The 14870-nt window shown below is 41.1% G+C and overlaps 2 protein-coding genes across 2 annotated transcripts; one reads left to right on the forward strand and one right to left on the reverse strand.

Moving 5' to 3' along the window:
* The first annotated feature begins 211 nt into the window (after positions 1-211).
* On the forward strand, positions 212-4583 carry LOC132844146 (keratin, type II cytoskeletal 8-like). Its single transcript, XM_060867331.1, has 9 exons — positions 212-816; positions 1981-2189; positions 2276-2336; positions 2430-2525; positions 2603-2767; positions 2859-2984; positions 3069-3289; positions 3373-3431; positions 3515-4583. Exons 1-9 carry the CDS (start codon positions 352-354, stop codon positions 3730-3732), a joined length of 1620 nt encoding a protein of 539 aa, XP_060723314.1. The 5' UTR covers positions 212-351; the 3' UTR covers positions 3733-4583.
* si:dkey-195m11.11 (uncharacterized) lies at positions 4502-13621 on the reverse strand. The gene is made up of 8 exons (XM_060867332.1): positions 13513-13621; positions 13149-13205; positions 10631-10939; positions 9472-9786; positions 9086-9394; positions 8172-8290; positions 7913-8090; positions 4502-6398 (listed from the first exon to the last, which is right to left on the reverse strand). The coding sequence occupies exons 1-8, from the start codon at positions 13541-13543 to the stop codon at positions 6292-6294; spliced, it is 1425 nt and encodes a 474-aa protein (XP_060723315.1). The 5' UTR covers positions 13544-13621; the 3' UTR covers positions 4502-6291.
* Between the last annotated feature and the right edge of the window lie 1249 nt (positions 13622-14870).

The raw sequence follows: 14870 nt of genomic DNA on the forward strand, positions 1-14870 counted from the left end.
TTCTTTTTTTTTTATTAATGTGCTAAAAAGTACAAGTGGAATCCCGCTTCTCTGCTTGTCCTGTGTGTTTCTCTGTGCCTGTGCTTGCAGCAAGGCCTGAGGCAGGGTGTAACTCTTCTTATCTTTCCACTCTCACTCTGTACCTGTTTGACAGGTAGGGTGTGTCTGAGAACGGGCTGGCCCTCCAGCAGGCAGGAGGATCGTATAAAAGGAAGAAGCCAGCAGCAGAACAGTACACAGAGGGACTTCGACTCTCCTTTGTGAGCGACCTCCTCCTACTCCTCCACTCAGCTCTTCTGCAAGCTCTTAAGCACTTTCTCTATCTCGCTACTCCACCATCAGAGACCAACCATGAGCATCAGAAGCAAAAATTTCACCAGCAAGTCGGCCTACTCCGTCCCGGCTGGCTCCAGCAGGATGAGCATAGTGAAGAGCACACGTGTGTCTGGTGTTGGCTCTGGGTTCGGCGGTGGTATGGGCATGGGCATGGGTGGCGGTGGCGGTGGCGGTGGCGCCAGCTACAGCTTCAGCAGCAGCAGCATCGGTGGAGGTGCTGGAGGAATGGGTGGAGGCTATAGCATGGGGTATGGCGGCGGTTCAGGTTTTGGTGGTGGCCACGGTGGTGGCTTTGGCGGTGGCTACGGTGCAGGCTCTGGCGGGGGCTTCATGCCACCTCATATCACTGCTGTGACAGTAAACCAGAGCCTGCTGCAGCCCCTCAACCTGGAGATCGACCCCAACATCCAGGTTGTCCGCACCCAGGAGAAAGAGCAGATCAAGACCCTCAACAACCGCTTTGCTTCTTTCATCGACAAGGTAAGACTCGCTCAAACTCAACCTTCATCTCAACCTTTAAAATGTCACTTTTCACTCCTTTCATAAGGCATTTGACAGTAACACACCAGAAGACTCTGTTTTTGCTGAATCATGTCAATATTTTTACAATCATTTCCTCAAACATTTCTGTCCAACTTTGTATCCTGACGTGTCACCAGGAAGGGCTTCTGATCATTTCCCCTTTAACTTATTGGCTGTATATAAAAAAAAAATCATTGGCCAATCATATCCAGGTTTGTTGCAGCATTGAACCAATAACCATCGTACATGTCGGAGACGAAGTTTTGAATGTTACGATATAGGCTATAAATTAACACCTCAGCAGTGTGTGTGTGTGTGTGTGTGTGTGTGTGTGTAAAGAGTTTTTGTTTGTTAGCTAGCCAAACAGACAGAGTGTGGACAAAGGACACGCCTAAATATCTCTGAGCATGAAGTCAGCGCACAAACACACACCTGTATTTTATGTGGCTAACTGTGTGACTCACAGGAGTTATCTGGGTTGTAGACATGACACACACACACACACACACACACACACACACACACACAGTTCTTTATGTTTTACACTGAAAGCTGCTTTTTACAAATGCATGTGAAGTCTGAAGTCTAAATGGAATTTTAAAGCACATGATATTTATTAAGCACATTTTACTCTGAAACTTACCACAAGCTTGTAAATAGTCAGGCTACGTGTTCAGGGTGTGTTTCACATTACTGTCCGCCTGCAGGAGGGTGTGGTAAGTAAACCTGCCTGTGTTATATAGCTCCATCTGTGCAGCGATGCAGGTCTAGGCGTAGCCCCGAGCAATGAGGGCTTTTTTTGAAAACTCTCCCTCCCTTTAGAAGATCATGGTTCATGTCTAATGGACACACCCTGTTAGTCTACTCTTTTCACTCCCTTCCTCCCCCTCCTTCACCCCACCCTGCAGAAAAATTCATGGTTGGGATGTGACTCATGGGTCGTTTATGATTCCTCACAATAATCCAGGAGGAAACATAAAAGAAGGAGAAGTACAAAAGAGCAACACAATCCATCACAATGACACATTTCCTTCACACATTTTCCCAACATCAGCTTTTGTGAATGTTTTAACAGAATGAAGGAATTACAACCTGTTTATTTTCCTCCTCATTCTCTTATAGGTGCGTTTCCTGGAGCAGCAGAACAAAATGTTGGAGACCAAGTGGAACCTCCTGCAGGAACAGACCACTACTCGCTCCAACATCGATGCCATGTTTGAGGCCTACATTGCCAACCTGCGCAGACAGCTCGATGGCCTGGGCAATGAGAAGATGAAGCTGGAAGGAGAGCTGAAGAACATGCAGGTTCTTGTTGAAGACTTCAAGAAGAAGTAAGAACACATAGGATAACATGCATGGGAACAGCATAAATATTCCAAAAGTTATCCACATTTATATTCTTTTTCTGTCTTTGCAGATATGAGGATGAAATCAACAAGCGCGCTGCTGCAGAAAACGAGTTTGTCCTCCTGAAGAAGGTACTGAAATCATACTGAATTTTTAATTGATCATTATAAGATGTTACTTAGCCAAGGATGAAAATGCAAGCTGACCTCTGCTGATCTGCTCAGGATGTCGACGCAGCCTACATGAACAAGATTGAACTCGAGGCCAAGGTTGATGCTCTTCAGGATGAAATCAACTTCCTCAGGGCAATCTACGAGGCTGTGAGTGACTTTTATTCTTTACACATTTATCTTCAATTTATCTATGAATAAACCTGACCAGAACAAAACCTTTGCAGGAGCTGCGTGAGCTGCAGTCTCAGATCAAGGACACTTCAGTCATTGTAGAGATGGACAACAGCAGGAACCTGGATATGGACGCCATTGTGAATGAAGTCCGTGCTCAGTACGAGGACATTGCCAACCGCAGTCGTGCTGAGGCAGAGTCATGGTACAAACAGAAGGTAGGTCATTTCCTAAGAAGTGTTTCTTGCTTGTTCTTGACTGCCAGAATCCTTGATCTGCAAATCTGATGCCCATTGACATCTGTTTCAGTTTGAGGAGCTGCAGAGCTCTGCTGGTAGCTATGGTGAAGACCTGCGCAATACCAAATCTGAGATCGCTGAGCTGAACAGAATGATTGCCCGCCTGCAGAACGAGATCGAGTCCGTCAAGGGACAGGTAGCTGCAAAGGATGTTATTTCCTCTTAAATGGACTCCATTACTTAGCATAGATCCTTTAGCGCTCATTCTTTTCCTTCTTAGCGTGCCAACCTGGAGGCCCAGATTGCAGAGGCAGAGGAGCGTGGTGAGATTGCAGTGAAGGAAGCCAAGCTCCGCATCAAGGATCTGGAGGACGCCCTCCAAAGAGCTAAGCAGGACATGGCCAGGCAGGTGCGTGAGTACCAGGAGCTCATGAACGTCAAACTGGCTCTGGACATTGAGATCGCCACCTACAGGAAACTCCTGGAGGGAGAGGAGTCAAGGTGAGTATCTTTCATTCTTTTTAGATTTGTGTGATGTTCAGAAAGTTTTGAAATGAACTCTTGACCGTGTTTCTTCTTCTCAGAATCTCTGCTGGTCCAGCCTCTGCCACCATCCATGTGCAGCAGACATCTTCAGGTGGTGGTATGTGACTTCCAAACAAGTGTCTATTCATATTTATTTGGTTATTCTACTGTGTCCTGATTTCCTGAAACTCTCTTATACAGGATACGGCTACGGAGGCGGATCGTCAAGTGGATTCGGAGGATCATATGGCGGTGGCATGGGCGGTGGCATGGGCGGTGGCATGGGCGGTGGTATGGGCATGGGCGGTGGCATAAGCATGGGCGGTGGCATGGGCGGTGGCATGGGCGGTGGCATGGGCGGTGGCGTATCCATCAGCAGAAGCTCCGTCAGAAGTGTTAGCAGCCAGAGGCGCTTCTAAACAGAAGTTTCCCAACTTCATTTCCCTGCACCTTTCATCAACAACACATTAATGGTGCTAAAATGTTAGCGATTAGCCAAACCCCAACCATCTAACAAATTTCTGAATATTGTTTATGTTTTTTTAACTAGATAAAAGATTAGGAAGAAATCTTCGGGGTAGATGTTAATCAGTGACGCTTCCTCCGAAATTTTTATCCAAAAAGAAACCAGAAAGAATGTAAAAGGAAATGCTTGATTCTCTTTAACCCTGCTGAAAGTTCTTTATTTTCTGCACTGATATGTTCTGGGGAAAAGGAAGACTCGATAGGTATAAAAATTATAACCACTGAAGCTGTTTGTTATAACTGAAGCCACTGAATTTAAAGTTAGGACAAGGTTACGAGTGTTAATGTGACAGTAGGTGAGAGATTTTCTAAACGTGTCCCATCGGGATCGACGTTTTCAGCCAAAACAAACCTGCTCCCAGTGCTAAACAGAATCACTGGATTTTTAATAATGGATGCGTATAATTAGACTGTGAACAGATCTGTTTTGGTGTAAACAGCATCCCCTCTGGGTCCTGATGTCAATCCTCTCAATGCCATCTGCCTTTTCACTTGCTAATTCGGCAGCTGTTTGCTAACTTACAGTACAGACCAACTAAACAAGCTCATGTCCACCTCTTTGCTTCTAGAGTACAATCGAGGATTGCAATCCCTCGCTCTCAGGCTGTCCCACATCTGTTTTCATCTTTTTTTTCTCTCTGATAAAAAAAGCAAACAAAAGCAGACGATAGGACCAGTTTTATTGTTTGTTAGATGACGTTGTGACACCATCAAAACCTGAAAGCAATAAATCTGAGAACTATAATTACTGTGTGTGTTTCTCATTCCATCCATCAGTGCACTACATGCTAGCTTTAAAAACACAGACAAGAAAATGACAAGCAAAAATGTACCGTAATCTTTTTCCCTCAATTTAAAGAGATTAAAAAAAGTACAAATAAAACCTTATAATAGCTAAAAATAAATCTTAAAAAAACATTTTATTAAATGCTTTAAAGCAGATTAAAACTTTACAATCCAAGTCCAATCATGTATTCATCATTTCACAATTTCACATATTCAAGAGTATCCACAAAGACTCTTTATTTCAAATTAAAAAAGAATAAAAAATTAATAAAATAAAAAATAAAAGAAACTCTTATGATGGCTTTAATCAGGAAATTCATTTAATTATAATAAAAAGGTTAAAATCTATCAGCTAGAATTTAATGGTACTGGACTGGTAATGATATTAACAACATTATACATTTGATATTTTATAATAATAATAATAATAATAATAATAATAATAATAATAATAATAAACAATAACAACACTAATAATAATAATAATAAGAAGAAGAAGAAGAAGGTTAATAAAACAATAACACCAACAATGGGGGCACGGTGGCTTAGTGGTTAGCATGTTCGCCTCACACCTCCAGGGTCGGGGTTCGATTCCCGCCTCCACCTTGTGTGTGTGGAGTTTGCGTGTTCTCCCTGTGCCTCGGGGGTTTCCTCTGGGTACTCCGGTTTCCTCCCCCAGTCCAAAGACATGCATGGTAGGTTACTTGGCATCTCTGGAAAATTGTCCCTAGTGTGTGATTGCGTGAGTGAATGAGAGTGTGTGTGTGTGTGTGCCCTGCGATGGGTTGGCACTCCGTCCAGGGTGTATCCTGCCTTGATGCCCGATGACGCCTGAGATAGGCACAGGCTCCCCGTGACCCGAGGTAGTTCGGATAAGCGGTAGAAGATGAATGAATGCATAACACCAACAATAATAATAATAATCATCGTTATTATTATTATTATTATTGCTAGTATTTAAAATGACTGATTTGGATTATAATTTGTGAATTAGAGTCACTGCATCAGTCAACATAACATTAAACACCTTTTTACATTTAAATTAATTCCCGTTAAAAGTTTGAAATATTCCAGATGTATCACCAGAGGAATGTGTTGAGGAAACACACCAAAAAAAAAGAACATTTTGGAACTGAATCTGTAATGGACAATTTTAAGAGTATATTTGTTCTTACAGACACTGAGTTAGTGCGGTTAGGTTTAAATGGGGAAAGAATCAGGTTTAAATGATTTATCTGAAACAGGGGCAGCGTTTGTGAAAAGCGGTTGTTATTGAAAAAAAAAGTCTTGAAGTTTTCTTTACAGATTTATAAATGATATAATGAGCATTGTGGAATGGTGCTCTACATTGCAGGCTTGAGCTCTCCAGCGCCCCGTGTGGTGAATTCGTGGTACTGCGGTTCATGATGATTCAATTGAATTCAAATTTATTTGTATAGCACTTTTAACAATTGACATTGTTTAAAAGCATAGCCAAGGATGCTTAATTAGCCAAAAGCTTTACAGAACATAAACATAGAACAAAAGGTTAATATAAAGAATAATATAAAGATTAATATAATACAAAATCTCAAGATTAATATTAGATATATTTAAATGTGTTTGTATTTATCCCCAATGAGCAAGTCTGAGGTGACTCAGGTTGATCTTGGTTCAGTGACCTTCACTTACGATGAACCGCCTCTATAAACACAGAGCAGGACGAGGATTAATACACCCAGAAGTGTGGTTATGACACCAGCAGCAACTGCTCCAGCAGGAGGAGGATCGTAAACTGCACAAAGATGAGAAGAACATGGGGCGATAAGAATAGATACAGAACGTAATAGAACAAAACACAACCGCTGACTTCTCTGTGACGATACTAGCAGCATCAAAGAACATGTGATTAACTTCTGACTGGAGTTTTATTAACTGGTTTCATTGAACAAGAAATCAGAATCATTGTGTTAGTAAAGGTTCATTCATGAAAATAATTAGCTATTTACTCTTTATTAGAATTACATAATCTGGAATAATTATGGAACGGTTTTATATTTCTGAATTTACTTTCATTTAAAATCATTCATTCATTCATTCATCTTCTACCGCTTATCTGAACTACCTCGGGTCGCGGGGAGCCTGTGCCTATCTCAGGCGTCATTGGGCATCAAGGCAGGATACACCCTGGACGGAGTGCCAACCCATCGCAGGGCACACACACACACACACTCTCATTCACTCACGTAATCACACACTACGGACAATTTTCCAGAGATGCCAATCAACCTACCATGCATGTCTTTGGACCGGGGGAGGAAACCGGAGTACCCGGAGGAAACCCCCGAGGCACGGGGAGAACATGCAAACTCCACACACACAAGGTGGAGGCGGGAATCGAACCCCCAACCCTGGAGGTGTGAGGTGAACGTGCTAACCACTAAGCCACCATGCCCCCAACTCCTTCCATAAAAGTTAAAAAAAAAAGCCTCACTGTGAAGGAGCCGTTACTATAGAAATGATAAATGATTGGAGCGAGTGCTTTCTGATTAGAGAAACGCCACACTTCACATCTCCTGACATGTCAGAGCCTGAGAGTTCACTGTGATGCTCATTTTTTCTATTTAATGTTTTTTGTGCTGCAGTGAACAAACATCAGCGTGTGAAATCCGAGCTTTGTTTATAAATGTGTTCTTTATCAGTATGTGAGAGAAAATATTCCATTTCCACAGAAAATAAACTAAAGTGTTGTGTAATGTTTTTATTTGTTCTGTCACAGCATTGGCTTGTCCAGCAGTGGCACAGAATACTAATCTCACAACTCTATACGTTTTAAATTTCATAACAAAGATCTGTATTTTAAAAATTCCTCTTTTGGGCAGATAATCTGATGCTCCACTGATTTGCTTGTCTTTTCGGGTGTAGTGCATTGACTGTAAAATCATTTAGCTTCATTGAGTTATTGCTGCATTTATTGTAGTTATTGTGTACCTAGTGGTCCTAAACAATAGAGGCCCATTGGGGCAGGAATCAAGCTGCCATCATCTCTCAGTTAACAAGGAAGACCTGCAGCAACACTCGTCTCTGTTCTGTCACCGTCTAAAGACCTCTACCTCGTCCTTCTCAGAGAGACCGGGTGAGGGAGCGAGGGATTATATAGTGAAGGATGCCTGTAAACATGAGACTCTCTTCCATTTTTTGAAGCTTTCAGATTAGATTTCAGAGGCTAGTTTCAGATCATTTGTTTTTACATTAGGCTGAAACCTGATGCTGAAACATACAAACAGACCACACACTGTTGGTACGTACTGTAGATGCCTATCACGTTGCTGTTTTCTGTCTTGTACGTGCTGGATCTTTGTCTATGCACGAAGCAGGCGTACTCTCCGTCAGGCACTGTGTCATGTATAGTATATATCTGTGCGTATCCGGGTCGGGTGCTAGTAGTGTAAATCTCATTTCCGTTGCGTGTGAAGGTGATGTAAGCCTGGAAAAGGAACCAGTTTTTATTATACAGTGTGAACACAGAGAGCCGATAAAGTGCTGTTAGGAAAACTGGCCATCTTACATGCTCATTTATAGTTGACTCAAAAATGCATATGAGAGTTACAGATTCTCCGGTCCTGATGTAGACCCGTGAAGCAGCAGCGTGTTCTGACACAGAGAGCTTCGGAGTATGAAGAGTCGCTGCGACACAGCAGGAAAAACAATTCAGAAAATATTGAGATGTTATTTTGCATTAAACATACAGAACAATAGCAATAAACAATGTTACAGGAATATTACTAAAAAGCATCTATAGATGTTCTCAGAACCTTAACAGAAAACTCCACAGATTGAATAATTTAATTCTAAAAACAAAATATCTTATAATTTTAGCATTCAGAAAACTAACATAGAATTAAAGTTTTTGCTCTTTTGTAATTTTCTGGTGCAAAATTATATATATACAAAAATGTAGTTACACAGAGCTTCAGGACCAACAGCTAGGTCTTTTCTTACTTTATTTAATATCAATTGATAAATTGTAAGTTTTTTGTTAAAGATAATGTTAAAGTTAAAATGTGGAGGCTAATAACTGTTAAACATTGGGGTGGGTTTAGTGTTTGTGAAATATACCCCAAAAATAAAATTAAACAGATTCCACAAGTTCCACAAAATTGTTCTGTAATATTTGGGATGAAATTTGGGATAAGGAAGCATTTTCAAAATGGATTAGTAAAAATGTAAAGGATTTAATTCATATGTAAAAGTGAGAGAGGTTACAGTGAGGGTTGGGGGGTGGGGGAGGGGCGGGGTTAATGTTTGTACATCTTCTAACATTTTATTTAAACGAAATTCCAATGACACAAACACAGGTTGTAAGATTCTGAGGCAAAACTAGCATAAACCAAACATTTCTGCTAAACACCTCCTAGCACTGAGGAAGATCGTACGAACATCTGAGATCATTTAAGATCAGTGTGTCGGTGTGTGTCTGACCTGAGCAGATGACGTTGAGTGTTCCTTGCTTACAGTAATTTAAAACTAGAGGACACTCTGCAACCTTCTTCTCATTTCCTGTGCAGTTCGGTGTTCCTATAGCGTCTGGAAATTTATAACTAATCCTCTCGTGGTCTATCGCATATCCACAGCCTAGCTCTCTGCAGATGACATTTGCCACATTGACAGTGCCGTAGAACGTGGAGTCAAAACATAAAGGTCTCCAGTCAGCTCTCACTTTGAGAAATGCATATCCATAACAGCTCCCCGAACCTGAATCTTTGGGAATCAGACGAACCGGGAGCTCCTCTGGAGTAACAGAGCACTAGTATTAGAGAGACAGTAATGATTAGGTTGACTGACTGTGTGATTTGGAGCTTAGGTACCTGGCATGGCTGTGAGGATTTTGGATCTGGAGCGCAAGGTTCTCCCGTTGAGGAACACTTCCATTTCACAGATATACTCGTATGTTTCTCCGGCATTTGTTCTATGTAATGCGGCTCCCCAGTCTCCTGGGGGGAGAACTCGTGATCCGACGTAGTCAAAGTTGTCCTTGCCGAGGCGGATCGGGAGGAGACGGTCGTACAGTTTCAGTGTGGTGTTTTCGTAGCCTATCGCTGGTGTCTCACACTGAGCAATGTACTTCGCCCCCACAGGAAATGCAGGGGGATAAAGCAACATTATGGGGTCAGACAGACCAGCTAGAAGACAGAGGAACAGCAGGTAAGACATTTTTAAGCAGCTTGTAAGATATTGTGAAATAAAGTATAGTTTTTAGATACTAAAGGAACATTTGGTTCCCAAACCCTGACCCTGACCCGAACCCTGACCCTGACTCAAACCCTGACCCAAACCCTGACCCAAACCCTGACCCAAACCCTGCCCCAAAACCTGACCCAAACCCTGCCCCAAAACCTGACCCAAACCCTGACCCAAACCCTGACCCTGACCCAAAACCTGACCCAAACCCTGACCCTGACCTAAACCCTGACCCTGACCCAAACCCTGACCCTGACTTAAACCCAAACCCTGACCCTGACCCTGACCCAAACCTTGACCCTGACCTTTGTACTTTTTATACAGATGTCATTATGCGTATGGCAAATTTGATGGAAGTTATAGAACATACATTTTTCAATATAAATATTCAAAATGTTTTTTAGTGTTTTGATGTTGTTGTTGTTGTTGCTGTTTTTTGACCACTGTATGATTTGTTTACACTGTTTGATTTTTAAGTTTTTTTCTTAGTACTATTTCCAAGCTGATTGCAGATTGAAAACATGACAAAGATGTGAAAGTACATTGTATTTTCTAAAAATAATTAGATTAATAAATGATAATCCAGAATACTTTTTCTGAGAGTGTTCTCTTGAGAGTCTTGTGAAATAAATGTGTGACCTTGAAATCTGACATCAACCTAATAAACCATTAGGTGTCCCTTGTGTTTGTTTGGTGTTTGTTAAAAGTGTGATTTATGATTTCATAATGATTTCTACTGGACACTCGTCAGAATTCCTTATTTTCCAGATCATGCTTGTTACTCACAGATGATGATGTTGAGGCGCTCACTGAACTGAGACTGAAGTTTGGACGAGATGCCACTGTACCAGCAAACGAAAGACCCCTCAAGGTCAAGCGTCACTTTGAGCAAGAATGTCACCTCTTTTAGACTGTATTGTTTTTTGGACATAAAGGGAGTTGATGTGTTTGCTGTGTCAGCTTTAGAGAGATGAATCTCTATAGGCATTCTCGCATTGGTAGGAATTGTGCACAAAACTATGATGTTTGAGTACAGTGTGATTGAGCTCTGGTTCACATTGGAGTCAAATGAAAGAGTTGGAGCTGGGAGGAGATCTGAAAGAGAAGAAAGAGAGAGAGAGAGAGAGAGAGAGAGAGAGAGAGAGAGAGAGAGAGAGAGAGAGACCAAGAGAGAGAGAGAGAGAGAGAGAGAGAGAGAAATTTTGTCATTTATACACAACCACAAAGAGACACTAACATTCTCAAACTTTCCACCTCTTTACACCCTGAAAAAGAAAAAAAGTGAAATTCAATTAGGAAAAGGTTAGGAAAAGTAACCTGTAAAGTTCAGTATAACCCTGTAGGGATTGTGTGTGATGTGTCTGTGTGTGTGGAGTCTGGGTGTGTGTATGTGATGTGTATGTGGTGTGTGTATGTGATGTGTATGTGATGTGTGTGTTTGTGTGGAGTCTGGGTGTGTGTATGTGATGTGCATGTGGTGTCTGTGTGTATGTAATGTGTATGTGATGTGTGTGTATGTGGTGTGTATATGTGGTGTGTGTATATGTGCGTGCTGTGTGTGTATGTGATGTGTATGTGATATGTGTGTGTGTATGTGCTGTGTGTATATATGTATCTGTGCTGTGTTTGTATATGTGGTGTGTGTATATGTGTGTGTATGTGGTGTGTGTGTATGTGATGTGTATGTGATGTGTGTGTGTATGTGATGTGTGTGTATGTGATGTGTGTGTGTATGTGGTGTGTGTATGTGATGTGTGTATGTGTGTGTGTGTGTGTGTGTGTGTGCGTGTGTGTGTGTTTTTTCTCTTCACCTTAAATCAAACCAAAAGTTTGTCATGAAACTGCAAATATGTGTAATCTCCACTGTCCTGAAGATGTTACACACACACACACACACACACACACACACATCACAGATGAGAGAGGAGGTGCAACAGCTACTAAAGAGATGGTTGTTGACTTCAGAGGAGCACAGAGCGACCACTCTCCATTGAACATCGACGGATCATCTGTAGAGAACATCAGGAGCACCAAATATCTTGGTGTTCATCTAGCTGAGAACTTCACCTGGTCACGCAACACCAGCTCCATCACTAAGAAAGTCCACCAGCGTCTCTACTGTACTTCTTACGAAGGCTCTATCATGGACACTTACAACACATGCTGCATCCACAAAACCAACAACATTGTGGATCAAGCCATCAGACTCCTCAATAACTGAACTGTACTGAGCACAACACACATACACACACATCAACTGTATGGACTGAACAGACCTACACCAAATACACACACTTCCAATATACATCCATCAAACTGTTTTACACACTGTTTTTTGATCTTTACACATTCTGTCTCACATTTCAGTTGATTGCTGTTTGCACAATACTTTACGTTACCTCATGTAACTGCTGCTATAACACTAATGTGTTCATTCCTGTATTTCTGTACACACAATATTGTTGAACACACAGTATTTACACTGATCACCACTGTTACTGTTTACTGTCTTTTGTCTATTGTCTTGTATTTTTTGTCCTGCACTGTCTTGTCTGTCTTGTCTGTCTTGTCCTACACTGTGTACACCAGGTTGTACAGATACACTTTATGTATCTAGGACTAACTTACTAAGTCCTTATAGCTCTGTGTGTGTTTTATGTAACAGCCTGATCCTGGACAAACGTTGTCTCATGTCACTGTGTACTGTAACAGTTACAGTATATATGGTGTAAATGATAATAAAAGCTTCTTGACACTTGACTTGATCACATACACACACACATCACATCACACACACACATACATTTACAGCATTTAGCAGACGCCCTTATCCACGTACATTATCTATTTTTTTATACAACTGAGCAATTGAGGGTTAAGGGCCTTGCTCAAGGGCCCAACAGTGGAAGCTTGGTGGACCTGGGATCGAACTTACAACCTTCCGATTGGTAGCCCAACACCTTAACCACTAGGCTGTCCAGTCCCTTCACATACACATCACACACACACACCACATACACACACATATACACATACACATCACATATACACACACACACACCACATACAAGTGTTTTAAATGTAAACCTGTAGTAAATAGAGTAAGAAATTAAATTCTCGGTGCATTGTGACATCAGTGTAAGAAAATGATCATGTTTTTCTGTACAACTGTTGGTAAAACAAAGAAATGATTAAAGTTGAGGATGAAAGATTTTGTTACAGAATCAGATTTTATGAACTCAACACTGTGGATGATGATCATATAAGATGATGATATAAAGCTCTGACATGATGGTGCACTCACCATTAGACTCGACCCTCTGAACAGCAAACACACACCAACACAACACTGAGCACAGCGCTGGGAGATGAGAGAAGGACAGAGCGTTAACACACACAACTACTCACACACAACTACATACAACTACTCACACACAACTACACACACCCACACAACTACTCACACACAACTAAACATACACAAATCTTAATGTTATTAACAAGAAAATATTGTAATTTACAACTGAATCAAAACAAGATTCAGGATTTTGTTTATCACATTTACAGTTTCATACACACACACACACACACACACACACACACACACACACACACACACACACACATATATATATATATATATAGTATCTGATAATAAACATCTTTACCTGTAAGTGTATGGCGTGTGTGGAGCTTCATTCTGTCTGCTGAAGTGTGTGAACATGTGAGAAGGTGAAAGTTTTAAGTGATTGCTATACAGCCGCTTGCTCAGTACATGAATTTTCTCTCTGAGGGAAGTGTTGACCACAGCGGCGGATGTTTGGTGTCACAATCGTAGAGGGATTTTAAAAAGGTGAATTGATACTGAATTAAAAGCAGAAAGAGTTCATTTTAGTTTAGAAAAAATGAGAAAACATCAGTCATTAAAACGGTCATTAAAACATACTTCACAGAAATTATACACGTAAGGTCACATACTTGAATACAGTATATATATATATATATAAGGATATAGATATTCAGTTAATTATATAGTAAAAGCAAAAGAAGAAAAAGAAAAAAAATCCACAGTGTTTGTTTGATTGTTAGCTATGTTATAATATCTGATTTAATTTGACATCAAAGGGAGTGGTTTTATCTTATCCACTCTACTGACTCTTACTACATTATCATACTGCAGTGAGTGACAAACTAAAGGCAAAAAATCAATACATTCATATTTGATTTGTCACATACAAACATGTGGTACGGCATATAGTGAAATGTGTTTTATGACTGTTCCTTGTAGTGAACAGTAAAGGTGCAATAAAAGGATAAATAAGGAAAGAGGTAATAAACAATAAACATAGATCTATGAATCTTAATATACATATGTAAAGTGACCAATGTATGGTGTGCAGAAAGGTCTGTCTGAGGTTGTAATATCATGTGTGAATATGAGTCCATACCCATAGACCTGGTTCTAGATGTTCTGTTGGTTGAGGGCTCGTATAGCCTGTTTGAAGAAGCTCCTCCTCATTCTCTCTGTGTTTGCTTTTAGGGAACAGAAATGTTTTCCCAGCTGAAACAGAGAAAAGAGTCCATTGTTGGGATGTCTGAGGTCCTTCACGATCTTCCTGGTTTTGGTCCAGCACTGCTTGCTGTAGATAGACTCCAGGTCAGGGATGGTGAGATGGTGACCGCACCATTCTCTGAAGGGCTCGTCTGTTCTGCTTAGTGCTGTTCCCAAACAAGGCTGTGATGCTTCCCATTAGAATGCTCTCAATGGTGCAAGTGTAGAAACTTCTTAGCACCATAGGGGCAGTTTGAAGTCCCTTAAGCGTCTGAGGTGGTAGAGACGCTGCTGAGACATCTTTACCAGAGTGTTGATGTGACAGGACAATGACAGATCCTGCGAGATATGAAAACCAAGGTACCCGAAACTGTTCACTCTTTCCACTGGGGTCCCGTTGATTATTAAAGGGATTTTAACTGCAATAAGGCATGTTAGTATTTTCATTCATTCACTCATTCATTTTCTACCGCT

This window comes from Tachysurus vachellii, chromosome 4 (assembly GCF_030014155.1).
Source record: "Tachysurus vachellii isolate PV-2020 chromosome 4, HZAU_Pvac_v1, whole genome shotgun sequence".
NCBI lineage: Eukaryota > Metazoa > Chordata > Actinopteri > Siluriformes > Bagridae > Tachysurus > Tachysurus vachellii.

Coding starts and splice junctions, on each gene's coding strand:
- LOC132844146 (XM_060867331.1), top strand. CDS start 352: ATGAGCATCAGAAGCAAAAATTTCACCAGCAAGTCGGCCTACTCCGTC. Junction 2,526..2,602: donor TCAGGGCAATCTACGAGGCT/GTGAGTGACTTT, acceptor AAACCTTTGCAG/GAGCTGCGTGAGCTGCAGTC. Junction 3,290..3,372: donor CTGGAGGGAGAGGAGTCAAG/GTGAGTATCTTT, acceptor TCTTCTTCTCAG/AATCTCTGCTGGTCCAGCCT.
- si:dkey-195m11.11 (XM_060867332.1), bottom strand. CDS start 13,543: ATGAAGCTCCACACACGCCATACACTTACAG. Junction 10,940..13,148: donor TCAGAGGGTCGAGTCTAATG/GTGAGTGCACCA, acceptor CTTCTCTTTCAG/ATCTCCTCCCAGCTCCAACT. Junction 8,091..8,171: donor AGTCAACTATAAATGAGCAT/GTAAGATGGCCA, acceptor TTCCTTTTCCAG/GCTTACATCACCTTCACACG.